We start from the raw sequence: 13412 nt of genomic DNA, 5'->3' as shown, positions 1-13412 counted from the left end.
GCTCCTGCACTTACTACGATTATTACCCAGTGCTCTTCGCCCTCACTCCCCCACATGAGACCTCGCCCTACTTCGCCTGGTGCCTTAACCCACTATCCTTAATTGACCCAGTTTTCAAACAGGAACTTGAGCAAGAGATCACTGACTTTTTCCTTCGGAATGAGGAATCGGTAACGCAATACTCCACGGTGTGGGAAGCTTTTAAAGTCACTGTTGGTGGGCTGTGCATCGCTAAAAGCAGGGGGATTTTAAGGAATATCCGAACCACATTGCGTCAATTAGAGACAGACCTTAAACACACTGAGGCCAAGTTGCAAAATGCCCCAACACCATAGTTACAGGCTTGGATGCGCAGTATACTCAGTGAATACCAAGAGACCGCTGAGAGCGAGTGTAGATTCAGAGGGAAGTATCATAGAGCACGCCAATACAGTGAGGGGGAAAGGCCGGGAAAGGTGCTTGCGTCCTTAATCCGCCCTCCGTAATTCGGAAATATATTCCTCGAAATTGAAGACGAGGACGGACAACTCATCCGGCGGATTTTGCCCTCTTCTTTGCAGACACTGCGATTGCATGGTTGGGGGATGGCCAGAGGAAGATGAAGAAATTATAGCAGCCATAATGCAACTGCAATCTGGAAAAGCATCGGGCCGGACAGCCTCCCGGCCGAATTCTATAAAACTTTCCATCACTTACTCATCCCGGTGTTAAGGCACGTCTATGAAGAGGCTCGCAAAACTGGGATACTTCCCCCCTCTATGCGAGCGGAGCACACCATCTCCCTGCCTAAACCAGGGAAATCGGCCATATACTGCGACTCGTACAGACATATCTCCTTAATAAACGTTGATGCAAAAATCCTAGCGAAATTAATAGCCAACCGCATCAGTCCCCTCATGACTGCGCTAGTGCTCCCCGACCATTCGAGCTTTGTGCCCACCAGAGGTACCTCTCACAATCTGCGCACATTGCTCACGATTCTACAGGACATCGCCCCCGACATGAACACTGCAGCTATATTTCTGGACACCACTAAGCCGTTCGATACCCTGGAGTGGGATTACCTCGCCTTTGTCCTACAACGTATAGGATTTTCCGCCCCCTTCCTGGCCTGGATTAACCTGCTATACTCAGGAATATGAGCTAAAGTTCTGATCAACAGTGATCAATCATCCCCCTTCGCGATAACAAGAGGTACCCGTCAGGGGTGCCCCCTCTCACCCCTCCTTTTTGCTATAGCAATCGAGCCCTTGGGAGCCAAGGTCCGACAACATTACCGGGACTATGCCTTAATTTCCCCAGAGAGACAGATTCTAATCTCTTTATATGCAGACGATCTGACGTTGTATTTGCGAGACCCCGTCGTTAGCCTTAACACAATTCTCCGATTACTCATCCTATTCGGACGACTTTCTGGGGTCAGCATGAACTGAGGGAAATCCCAGATATTCCCCCTTACAGATTTCACCACACGGTTTGAGTTGGAATACCCACTTGCATGGTGTGCGGACACAATCACATACCTGGGCATCAGAATCTCCCATTGCCGAGAGGAGCTGATGCGGGCCAATTATGGAAGCGCACTTGACCAACTGATTGATAAAATAACAACATGGATTGCGTCCCCCTATCCATGGCTGCCAGAGTGTCTCCGATCAAAATGGTACTATTTCCCAAATTGCTTTACTTTTTCACCAACATCCCTCATGCTGCAAGCCGGAATTTTTTTTAAAGTATTAAAACCCAGCTAATCCTTTTGGTATGGGCCAGTAAGCTGCCCAGGATGACATGGGATGTCCTCACACGTCCCTTTGACGCTGGTGGTTTCGAGGTCCCTGATCTGGAACTCTACTTCATCTGTGCCCAGGCTCACTTTGCGGCCAACTGGATGCACCCACCTCACATGCCTCATCTGGCAATAGAAGATGGGTACATGGCCCCCACACCTTACACAGCTTACCTTAGCACCCCCGCAGTCCCTAGACTCCTAGCCTCTACTACTGTACAATGCACCACCAGCGATTGGCGCGATCTGGCGCATAGACTCCAATGCCCCGTACTCTACTCACCGCTAGCGCCGATACAGGGGAGACACAACCTACCAGTCACACAGGAGGGGGGGTTGCCGCCACATGCTGCGTAAACTATCCTGCCTTACCTTGGGTAAACTATACACGCATGGGAAATTCCGCACTAGTGAGGAATTCTTCGGTGCTACTTCCCCCACTCCCTTGGAGCGCTTCTATTATGTGAGACTCAGACAGGACATGCGATCGCTCACAAAATACTTCCCACTTGAACTCCCCGTTATGCTCCCCTTTTACACTCTCTTACAGAAGACCTCCCCTGAGCATGTAGTGTCACTGCTTTATTGCACCACTCAAAGGGAATGGGAAAGAGACCCTGCCCCATCCAGGGGTAAGTGGGAGGAGGAACTGGGACATCCCCTCACTGATGAGCAGTGGTCATTCTGCTGCCACTAGACTGGCAAAATCTCCGCCAATAGCAGACTACGCCTCCTACGTTATAGATATCTGCATCGACTGTACTATACGGCGGCTCGCTTACATCGCTTGCATCTGCGAGATAATAACCGCTGTGATAGATGCAGAGCGGGGGGTGCTGGGTTTGGGCACTTGGCCTGGGACTGTCCTCCTGTCCATGAATACTGGAGGGAAGTTCTTAATGCCATAGGTGACATGATGGATACACACGTGCCTGATGACCCCCCTCACCGCTATCCTGGGTTACACAGAAAAGCTTCCCACCAAAATATGGAGATATGCCTCCCTGGCTCTCCTCTTGGCGAAACGACGCATTGCCTGCCGATGGGGAAGAAGCCGGGGGCCCCCAAGTTCAAAGACTGGCTGAACGACCTTATATATTGCCAGGAACAGTTACACGTCTATGCTGATCTTATGCCACCCTCCTCCCGCCCACGAGATATTTGGGCTCCTCTTCAAACATACCTCTTGAAACACTCTGACACCGAGGACTTGGTCCCTGGCCCTTGCCCTGAAGAGGATGATACACGGGATGGGGAAGGACATAGCACGGCAGAGGGTTCCCCCAGGGATCGGAGCGATCTGACTAATCCGATATGTGGTGTGTTTTTGCTTGCACACGATGGGTGAATAGAATTAGGTGACGAATAATGACTGAAAGAGTAGTTGGCAGCGGTTGATCATAATAGGCGACCGTTGGCGTGATTAAAGTGGCTATTTGATCTTAATATTAAGTTGTACCTGTTGAGACCTGAGTTGCTAGCAAATAATAATGTGTGCCCCCCTGACGCGGCCGGCCCGATGAGGTTGTAGGCGGCTTACTGTGTTCCGTCCCTCACCACCTTCGGTGAAAACAATCAAATTGCAATGCCAGTCCGCTGGGATGTAGGCACTTTGCTGTGTCAGTTCTAAATGAAGTCAATAAAGGTCTTAAAAAAAAAAAAAAGAAATAATGAGCAGTCCTTGTAATTCACCCATAATTGGCATTAAGAAACCTAACGGGAAATATCGCATAGTGCAGGACCTGTGAAAAATAAACAAAATAGTGGTGCCTTGTTGTCCTGTAGTGCTAAACCCAGCAGTAATTCTGTATCAAATACCATGGAATGCAGGGAGGTTCACAGTAATTGATTTGTGTCATGGATTTTTCTCCATTCCGTTACACCCAGACAGTCAATATCTCTTTTCATCTCAATTAGAAAATCGCATGTATGTGTGGAATCAAGTTCCTCAGGGGTACACAGAAAGCCCTTCAGTCTTTAATCAGATTTTGAAAAAGTGTCTAGAAACATTAGTGATGCCCAAAAGTTCAGTTTTGGTCCAATATATAGATGATTTAGTAGTCACCTCAAAAACACGAGAAGACTTTGTCCTAGGTTCTAATGCAATGTTAAACCAATAGTCCGATGAAGGGCATAAGGTGTCACCAGAAAAATTACAATTTTGTCAAAACTGAGTTAAATTGAGGGACATCAATTAGAAAGAGGCATGAGGAAAGTGACACCTGAAAGGATTAAAATAATAAAACAGATGCAGTTACCTCAGACCCAGGAAGAAATCAGAATTATCCTGTAGAGTGTGATAGGAAAAGCATGGGAGCTTTTGTAAAATTATGAAATTGTCTGTGCGAAGCCCCTGCTCTTGGAATGCCAGATTACACAAAAGAGTTTGTATTATTCTGTTGAAAACAAGATAATTGTGCGCTATCAGTGCTAATCCAGAGACATGGTTTGATGCGACGTCCAGTGGCATATTGTTCTGATACTTTGGACCCTGTAGCTTCTGCATTACCTGGTTGTTTGAAAGCAGTGCCTGCTGTGTGCACAAGTCTTGAACAAAGTGAATCTATTGTAACGGGACATCCTGTGAAAGTATATGTCTCTCATTCAGTAGAAATTCTTTTGACCAGAACAAGAACTCAGTATCTTACCCCAAGTAAAATGACAAAATATCAAAGAATTATTTTGGGAGCAGAAAATGTAACAGTAATCAGGTGTACGGATCTGAATCCAGCAACCTTATTACCTCTTGTGTATGGAGAAGAAGTGAGGGATGATGTTGAACATTACTGAATATTGTACCAAACGTCACCCAGACATACAGGAAGAGCCCCATAACAATTGTGAAAATGAACTATTTGTAGATGGCTCATGCATGAGGCACGAGGAAGGAGGGCTTAGTGCTGCTTATGCTGTTTGTACATTGGCTGGAATAGTCAAAGCATGCTATTTACCTGGAGTCAAGTCTGCACAAATAGCCGAATTGATTGGTATAATTAAATTATGTAAAATTGGGGAAAATTGGAGAGCAACCATTTACACTGATAGCCAGTATGGTTACGGAGTTGTGCATGACTTTGGATGCAAAGGAATTTCATGACTTCCTCAGGAACCCCTATCAAAAAAATGGACAATATGTAAAAGGGCTTTTAGAAGCAATACAATTGACAAAAGAAGTGACTGTGGTCAAATGTGCTGCACATTAGTCAGGGAATGACTATGTGACTGCTGGTAATCGTTATGCTGACCAAGTTGCTCAGTATTGTTCCAAAACTAAATTGTCCGTAAACAAGAAAATTGAAACTACAGGAATCAGATGCCAACTTATGCTTATCTCAGCCATAGAAACTTGGGATGAAGTGAGACATTTACAGGATGAGGTAGCAGTAAGTGAAAAAGAAGAGTTGATTAAAACAGGATGTCAAAGGAGGGAAGAAGATAGTGTTTGGATGTATCCAGATGGCAGGCCAGTCATGCCAGACTGTTTACTCTCACAACAAGCAAGAATGTACCATGGAGATACCCACATAGGTAGAGATGCTATCATCAGACTTTTTAAACAGGACTGGTTCAATCCGCAGTTTAGGGCTATCGCAGAGAGCCTGTGCCAGAGGTGCTTAATTTGTCAACAGAATAACCCAGGTAGGAAGACAGTGGTCAGCATGGGAAGAATTGGAAAGGCAGAAGGACCATTTGTAAGGCTTCAGGTTGATTTCATTCAGTTGAGGACTGAAGTACATCCTTGTCATAGTGTGTTTCTTCTCACCAGGAGAAATGACAGCTTAATAGTTGCCAAATTATTATTGAGGGAACTCTCATACCACGTTTTGGTTTTCTGGAATCAGATAGGGGATCTCACTTTAATAATGAAATAATTCGATTGATATGTGAAGCATTCAAGATTGAACAAAAATTGCACTGTGCTTACTGCCCAGGGGCTTCTGGAGTGGTGGAACAACTGCATGGAACAATAAAATCAAGATTGGCAAAGGTGTGCGCATCTACATCACTGTGTTGGCCAGCTGCATTGCCTCTTGTTCTGATGGGACTCAGAAACAATCCTGACAGAAACACAGGGTTGAGTCCCCATGACGTACTCTTGGGAAGAACAATGAGATTAGTCTTCGTAACTGGACACAGACTGTTAAGCATAACCAATGTTCTGGTATAGGACTATTGTAAAAGATTGGCTGACCTAGTGCGTTCTGTCTCTCACTAGGTTGGAGAGGACGCAGAGGTCAGGCAGCCAGATCAAGCACATGAACTTGAAGACTGGATGGTGATAAAGAATCACACCTGAGAGACGTGTCTGGCACCCAGGTGGAGTACCCCAAAACAAATTATACTGGTCCCAACAACAGCGGGTGAAATGTGCAGGATTGTCTAACTAAATAAACGCCAGCCATACCAAAAGAGTACCAGCCCCTGATGAGGAAACCCTTTGACAGGAAATTGGAGTTGAGGTGCAGAAGGTTATACAGATGAAGAGCCTAGAATAACATACTCTGAAGTAGCTGATCGAGAACAACCAAGCACTAGTCAGGAGGATTGGGTACCAGCAATTGACATACCTGTTGTCGAAATAAGAACAAGAAGCAAAACAAAATTAGAGAAGCTAGAAACTAGTAAGGACCAGACAAGTATAGAAGATCAAGCTCCAGAAACAGAATTCGAGGTTGTTGAAGACTTTGAGCAGGAACAGATAGGGAAAGAAAAATACACTCAGACGAGCAAGGATTTTCACAAATCTGAGGAGGGACAGATAGGTGTAGAAGAACAAGTTCAGGCAGCAAACAAGTCAAGTACAATAAGACCTGAGCAGACCAGTGAGGAATAGAGAAACAAGTTCAGGAAGAAGAACAGACTAAAGAAGACTTAGAACCTGAACAGATAGACAATCCGGAACATGTTCAGGTGAATGGTAGCACTTCAAGAAGTCCTGAACTCGGTCAACTAGAGAGGGATTCAGAAGATGAAGAAAATCAAGTTGTGCCACAATATAATACAAACAAAAGAATATTCAAAAGTGACAAAGAAGGAGAAAGAACAGTGCAACCCAAAAGGGTTAGAAAAGGTGATAATTGGCCCAGATATGTCAAAAGATTAAGGTATCATCTAAAGACAATTAATGAAGAACCTGACCAAGTGAACAAAGTCACTAGTCAATCAGGACAGACCAACGAGAAACACAAACGAAGGAGTCAAAAATAAAAAATATTGAACAATAAGTTCAAAGGACCTGAATGGACTTATGTGATTCTTGAAGAACTTGAAAATTTAGATTTAAATGACGAAAGTGATGAAGAAATAATTGCAGATCAAATTGGCGAAGGAGAGGTGAGACCTTCTTGAAAACGAACCAAGAAAACTTACAAATTTCTGAAATAAAGAAAAGAAACCTTCTTAAAATGGCTAAAAATAGAGTTGCTGAAAGACTAAATGAAATTGTTTAAAGAAATGTTGTAGAATATGTATATGTAGCATCCTATTAGTGATTTTAGTATGGTTAGGTTTAATTATAGCGATACCATATTTGATGGGTATAGAAAAGAAAAATAATACAGACATTGATGGAAAACTAGCTAAGATGAAGGGAAATAGAGTAGAACTAGAAACATCAGATGAGTTAGAAATTTATCACACAGTAACTGATAATAACACAGATTTGAATGTTTTCACAAAGTTATTGTTTGAATATGTAGATGCTATGGAGATTAGTTATTGTTATGTATGTATGAAATTACCAGCTTCAGTAGCAGAAGGTGTTACAAATCACCATTTACCGCTAACATATGGCATTTCATGGAGTGCATTAGCAAGTCTGTTCTATAAAACAGAAAAATTGCAGTATTATTACTCAAACTTAGATGTGATATTTCCAGAGGTTCCTGTTTGAAAGAATATGAATTCAGTGCTCACTAGTTTAGCTGCACAGTTTATGGGAGAATTTTTCTTAGCACAAAATGCAATAGATATAGCAGAAGCTCATAGGCATAATTTAACATGTTCACTAAAAGAAGAAGAAAATATATTTTTGAATTTAGTAGAAGAAAGGAGACAAGATATCCAGAAGCAAGCAAACAAACAGAAAGCCAAAATTCCACCATGGGCTGAGGAAGAAAGAACTTTTACACCTGGCAAGGCTCAGGCTGTGATGGTGCTAGATTTCGAGAAGAAAGGGAAAATCCGTCTCCATAGGTTAAAAGTTGACTATAACAATGTATTTATTGGTTCCAGTGAATGTGAACATAATTTTTTGATTATTGGAGGATGGGGACTAAAGGGGGAACTGATACAGTATTTCCCGGAACATACTATATTTGTGGGAACAAGGCTTACTTTAAGCTACCAGCAGGATGGCATGGGAGTTGCTATGTTGGAATAGTATTCCCTAAAGTCTATCAAGTGAAAAGAATCACTGGAAGCAATGAAAACAATAATGAACTAATACGTAATAAAAGAGCTAGTTTTGCAGAAATAGTTGGAGACATATTCAGTGCATTGATACCGTCAGTGGGAGTAATTCTGAATGCAGACTTACATTTTCAAACAAATAGAATTAGAAAGGAGATCGAGGAAGAATCGAGGAGGCAATAGAATTAAAAAGAAGAGCGCTGAAGAATCGAGGAGGAAATTAGTATCAGAGAGGGGTGAGATGCAGGCGTCGAATCCAGAAGAGGCTACCTGTCCTGTCCTATTCCTGTCCTGAACCTATAACCTGAATTTTCTAAGGGGTCCATACTCTTGGCCAGAGTGGTACAATCCTGCAGCATCCTAGGTAAATATAAATCTGTGTATTGTGTCAATATGCCTTTTCTCTCTATCCTCTCTTCCTGAGGTACTTGTCATTGAAATGTATAATTTATTTAGATAAATTGAGTCTTACCTCTTCAGAATGATGGAGTTAACACTGTAATTTGTCTTTGATATGCTAAAGTAAATTAAGATAAAACCTTTAAATCTTATACGAGTCTGTGGCTATTAATGAACAGAACGGGTAGCGGCAAGATCTTTTCAAGCAGTAGCTTCTCGACTATCGAATGGCCTCCTTCTCCCTCTGAGACAGATCCCGGACCTCCTTGATTTTAGGCGGAATCTGAAAACATGGCTATTCCAGCTCTAGGCCTATCTGATTCTACGGCGAGGGCGGGTTTTCTGTTTGCTATTATGTGGTCTTTTTCTCTCAGCGCCGGGACACTCTTGGGAGTAGCTGCGCGTTCTATAAATACCAGATAACATAACATAACATAAACGCTGCAATGTCAAAATTACCAAACATTATCAACTAATGGATCCAATTGTAAAGAAAAGGGCTTAGTATTAAATAGACTCAAGGCTGAGAGGTAAATGGACATATAGATTTAGCCCTAAAATTGATCCCCAGCAGGGTTTCATCGACCAGATTGTGAGTGTGTGTGAATTATGGGAATGAGTATTTACTGAAAATTATCTGCAGGTTGTTGTCCGGCTGGATCAGTGGAACATGGACATTTATCTATTTCAAGGGTCAGAGTGAGTGGGAATGATGTTTCTGGAACTGTAGATTTGAATATACTTATTTCTATTTTTTTACTAGGGCTGCTTGGAGATTAAGTTGATGAGAGCCAGGGCCTGAGGGCATAGCCTGGAAAATGTGAGTGTGCAAGTCAGGGGGGACCCGGGAGAAGGCGGGTAGGATCACATCACTGAATAAACATGAGGCGCAGTGCACACCATTAAACACCATGTTCATATTGCCTCTGTATAGCAATGTTCTGCTCTTGACATCTAGCCAGCATTCTCCAGTTTCTCCTCTAGACCTTTACTGTATAGATAGACTAAGCTAAACATTTTTTTGGTTCCTACATGCATGGATAATAGAGGCAGCTTTTCTGCTGATAGCCTCTATGTGCTAGACCATCTTTTAAATTTGAGCTGCAAATGCTGAGGGAATCCTTTCATGGGGTGTGAGAAGTTGTAAAATCTACTGAATTGCAATTTTGCAATTTGTTTTTCAATTCATGAGCTCTGCACAGTGCAAAGCATGTGAAGTTTGAAATTACCTCTCCCATCCCACACATAAACCGCCCTCATATACACATTTTTCACTTGAGCACACTCAATCCTTCACACATGCATCCTTAAACAGAGCCTTTACACAGAGAAATCCTACTTTCGTAAACCTTGCCCTCGCACATAAATCACCCTCATAAAGACACCCCTTTGCAAAGGCATCTTACACATCAATCTTACATAGGCAAAGTTCCTTACAGATGCCAATGAAACCTTCCTCAGAAACACCACGCCTCTGTTACTTTCTCTATGTGCTTAAGGAATTCTCACCATTCCATTCCAATCTTGGCCTGATTTATATCTTGGTGGTATGGATACTCTGTCACAACGTTGACGGAGTATCCATACAGCCAAGACTGTGATCCACCCACCCAAAGTAAATGCAGGCGGAACCTTTGTTTAATCACAGCAGAGACTCCGTCTCTTCCATGGTTAAAACCCTCTGACAGCCTGAAAGAGTAAGGGCTATCAGAGGTTGACATCTAACTCCACCCAACTAATTTAGATGGGTGTAATTAGAGGTCAGTGTTCACTGCCTATCATCACCAGGAAAATCCTATTGGTATGGGGCAGTGAAAACTACAAAAAAATTCCCATCGCCAGAGGAAAGGACTCCCATGGTGAGGGGAGAATTATCTTTTTCATTGAACATTTTTTTTAAACTTCTCGCTCCAGAATTTACTTTTTGAAAAGAAAATAGAAAATAGTTCACTGTATGGCTCCATCATGCTTGATGGAGCAGTGTGTCAAACTGCAAAAAGCATTGATAGGAACTGCTGTGAGGGCAGTTCCTGGCAATGAATAAGAAATCACTGTTGACTTGGTGGTCATTTCATATTTTGGCGAGCGGAGGTGTAGGCCTGACTGCCAAACATCCATCCAGTAAATTATAAAATGGCCCCTCTGTCTGTCATCACATCACATTATGTCTGGTCAAGCTCCCTGTAGAGAGCACCCTCACCCTAATCTTTACTCACAGGAAGTTCCTTTCTCGGTTAAAGTCATGGCGTGTCAAGGGCAGTTCTACCTCTCCAGTCTCTTCAATCTTTGATCCTTGCAAGCTTCCTACATGCTGGGGCTGCTCTGGTCACTGATAATCTCACACACTTCACACAAACATGGTTTCCATATTTCAGGTTGTTAACACCATACCTCTTTTTCTTTGCATTCCTCATCACTGCTGAAGTCAAAACTCTCAAACAGCTCTTCGAAACTGTCACTGTTCTGTATTGAAGGAGGACTTGACTCTGGACAACACACCTGCAGGAAGAGAATTAAACACTAAAGGCTTACTGTATACAATGTTCTGCATTCAGCTTGCACATGTCCATATATAATCCATAAATCAATTTCTTTCTTTAGAAGTGTTTGCTGTAGAGAGAAAAGCACAGTACCTGAAGGTGCCAAAAAGCAAGCAAGGCTCCAAAAATGATGGTTTTGCATTAGGCCATGTACACAAGTGCAAAACGTGAGGTATGTCTAAAACAAGGGAAATGTAACTGAATGCATGGAATGGGCAAATGAAGGAGGGGAACAATGACATTTATCTATTTCAGGGGTTTGAGTGAGCGGGAATGATGTTTCTGGACAGTACATTTGAATATACCTATGTATCTGTTATTTACAGGGGCTGCTTGTGGGATAGGATGATGACAGCCATGGTGGAAGTGCATAGACTGGACAATGTGAAGATGCAACTCAAGGAGTGACCTGGGAGGAGGAGGGTATGATAATAGCACTGTTAGAAATGGGGGTCTCTAGTTGGCAATGGTTTGCACCTTTGTCCAAGTAGGGACCCTTCTTCGCAGTCAGGATTAGGGAGTTACACTCCGAAAATAACCCCTGGGCAACCACATGGTAGCTTGCCACGAGGAGTCAGGCTTATCTCAGAGGCAGTGTGTAAAGCATTTGCAAAAGTAATACAGTAAAAACACTACAAAAGGAAGCCACACCAGTTTAGAAAAAGATCCAATGTTTATATATATCCAAAACAAGACCGAAATTATAAGAATCCAACATACAGTGCTTAAAAATTTATACTTTGCAAGATATCCTCAAAATTGAAGAAATATCTCAAAAACACAGTTCCTACGAGTCGGTAGCTCCATCCGGGGCTACTGCAATGCTGAAAACAACGGAGTCCAACAGTTTCAGCCGACTGCGTCGGTAAAGGACAGTGAAAGCATGGACAGACTCATGAACAGTACCTTTCTCATTGTGGCTGGCACATTGGTGTGAGCCGGTCATGGCAAACATTGCTGTTGCGTTGCGAAATGAAAGCGGTGAAGGGTGCGGTGCCCTCACAATGCGGTGCACGCAGCGGCTCTGTGAAGGTCATCCAGATGGCTTTGGTGAGACCAGGGCTTACGGTGCATGGTGAGGCGGTGCTCAATGCGTTGCTGGTAGGTTGCAGTGCAAGCAACAGTGCCGGTTAGCGGGAGCTGGCGTCGGTCAGCCCAGACTGCCGTGAGGGATGAGGCGGTGCATTGTGAAACTTAAGAGCGGCACCCCCAGCCACGTTGCATTCAAGGGTGTCGAAGTAAGCAGCAGCGATGGCGTCAGTGAGAACAGGATGGCGAAGTGAAGCAAGGCAGTACAGAGTGTGGTGCCCACAGGTCATGGTGCAAGCAGTGGCTAGGTGGCAGTGGCAGTGGTCGTCAGCGGCGGTGAGACCAGGGTTGTGGTGTAAGATGCAGATGGTGCCTTCTGCAGTCCCGTCAGGACACAGACCTGGCGACGGAGTCGGTGATGGAGTCGGTTGCATTTTTCTTCTTCATGACAACTTACATAACATAACATAACATGTGTATTTGTAAAGGGCACGTTCACCCAGAGGTTTCTAGGCGCTGAATAACAGATGTTCATTGTTACCCAACTCAATGGTACTCATTTTATCGACCTCAGATGGATGAAAGGCTGAGTGGACCCGCCGGGATTTGAACCTGTGACCATAAGGTCGAACACAGGCCCCTGCAATGGACGCATTAGTCCACTGAGCCACCAGACACGGTTGACAACTGAAACAGCGGTTCCAGAAGCAGTACCCAGAGGTTGGTAAAGTCATTGCAGTCCCTGAGACTTAAGAACAGGAAGCAAGCACTACTTCAAGCCCTTGGAAACACTCAGAACAAGTAAAGAATGTTCAGTCTAGTCCCTTCACTGCCCATGGCAGAAGCAGCAACTGCAGGCCAACCCAACAAAGCAACAACAAAGCAACGGGGTAGTACTCCATCTGGCAGATCTTCCAGCTCCTCTTCTTGGCAGGTTCATTAATTCCAGCGACTTCTAAAGTTCTGGGGTCTGGGCCCCAATATTTATACTTACAATTCCTTTGTTCTCTCAGGCAGTGAGTGTCTGTGCTTAGTCCAAACCAGTTCTGTCCTCTCCGGCTTAGCTTCCTGGCAGGAGACGGAGACAGCATTGTTCAAGGCAGACCAGGCTCATTCACAGTACCTTTCTCATTGTGGCTGGCACATTGGTGTGAGCCGGTCATGGAAATCTCCTCCCACTACTCTAAATGCAACCCAGGTCTTTTCTGTCCAGCCCTGACTCATCCAAGAAAGGCACAAAACACCTC

The 13412-nt window shown here is 43.9% G+C and overlaps 1 protein-coding gene across 5 annotated transcripts in view; it reads right to left on the bottom strand.

The window, feature by feature from the left end:
* LOC144798733 (uncharacterized) overlaps positions 1–13412 on the bottom strand; it is a 784842-nt gene that overhangs the window by 655321 nt on the left and 116109 nt on the right. For all 5 annotated transcript variants that reach the window (XM_078669743.1, XM_078669744.1, XM_078669747.1 and 2 more), the window contains exon 2: positions 10988–11095. In XM_078669743.1, coding sequence (XP_078525869.1) covers positions 10988–11095 — 108 coding nt within the window. The remainder of the gene's footprint in view (positions 1–10987; positions 11096–13412) is intronic.

This window comes from Lissotriton helveticus, chromosome 12 (genome assembly GCF_964261635.1).
Source record: "Lissotriton helveticus chromosome 12, aLisHel1.1, whole genome shotgun sequence".
NCBI lineage: Eukaryota > Metazoa > Chordata > Amphibia > Caudata > Salamandridae > Lissotriton > Lissotriton helveticus.
The sequence above is the reverse complement of the archived record's forward strand: the minus strand, read 5'-3'. Positions and strand labels throughout refer to the sequence as shown.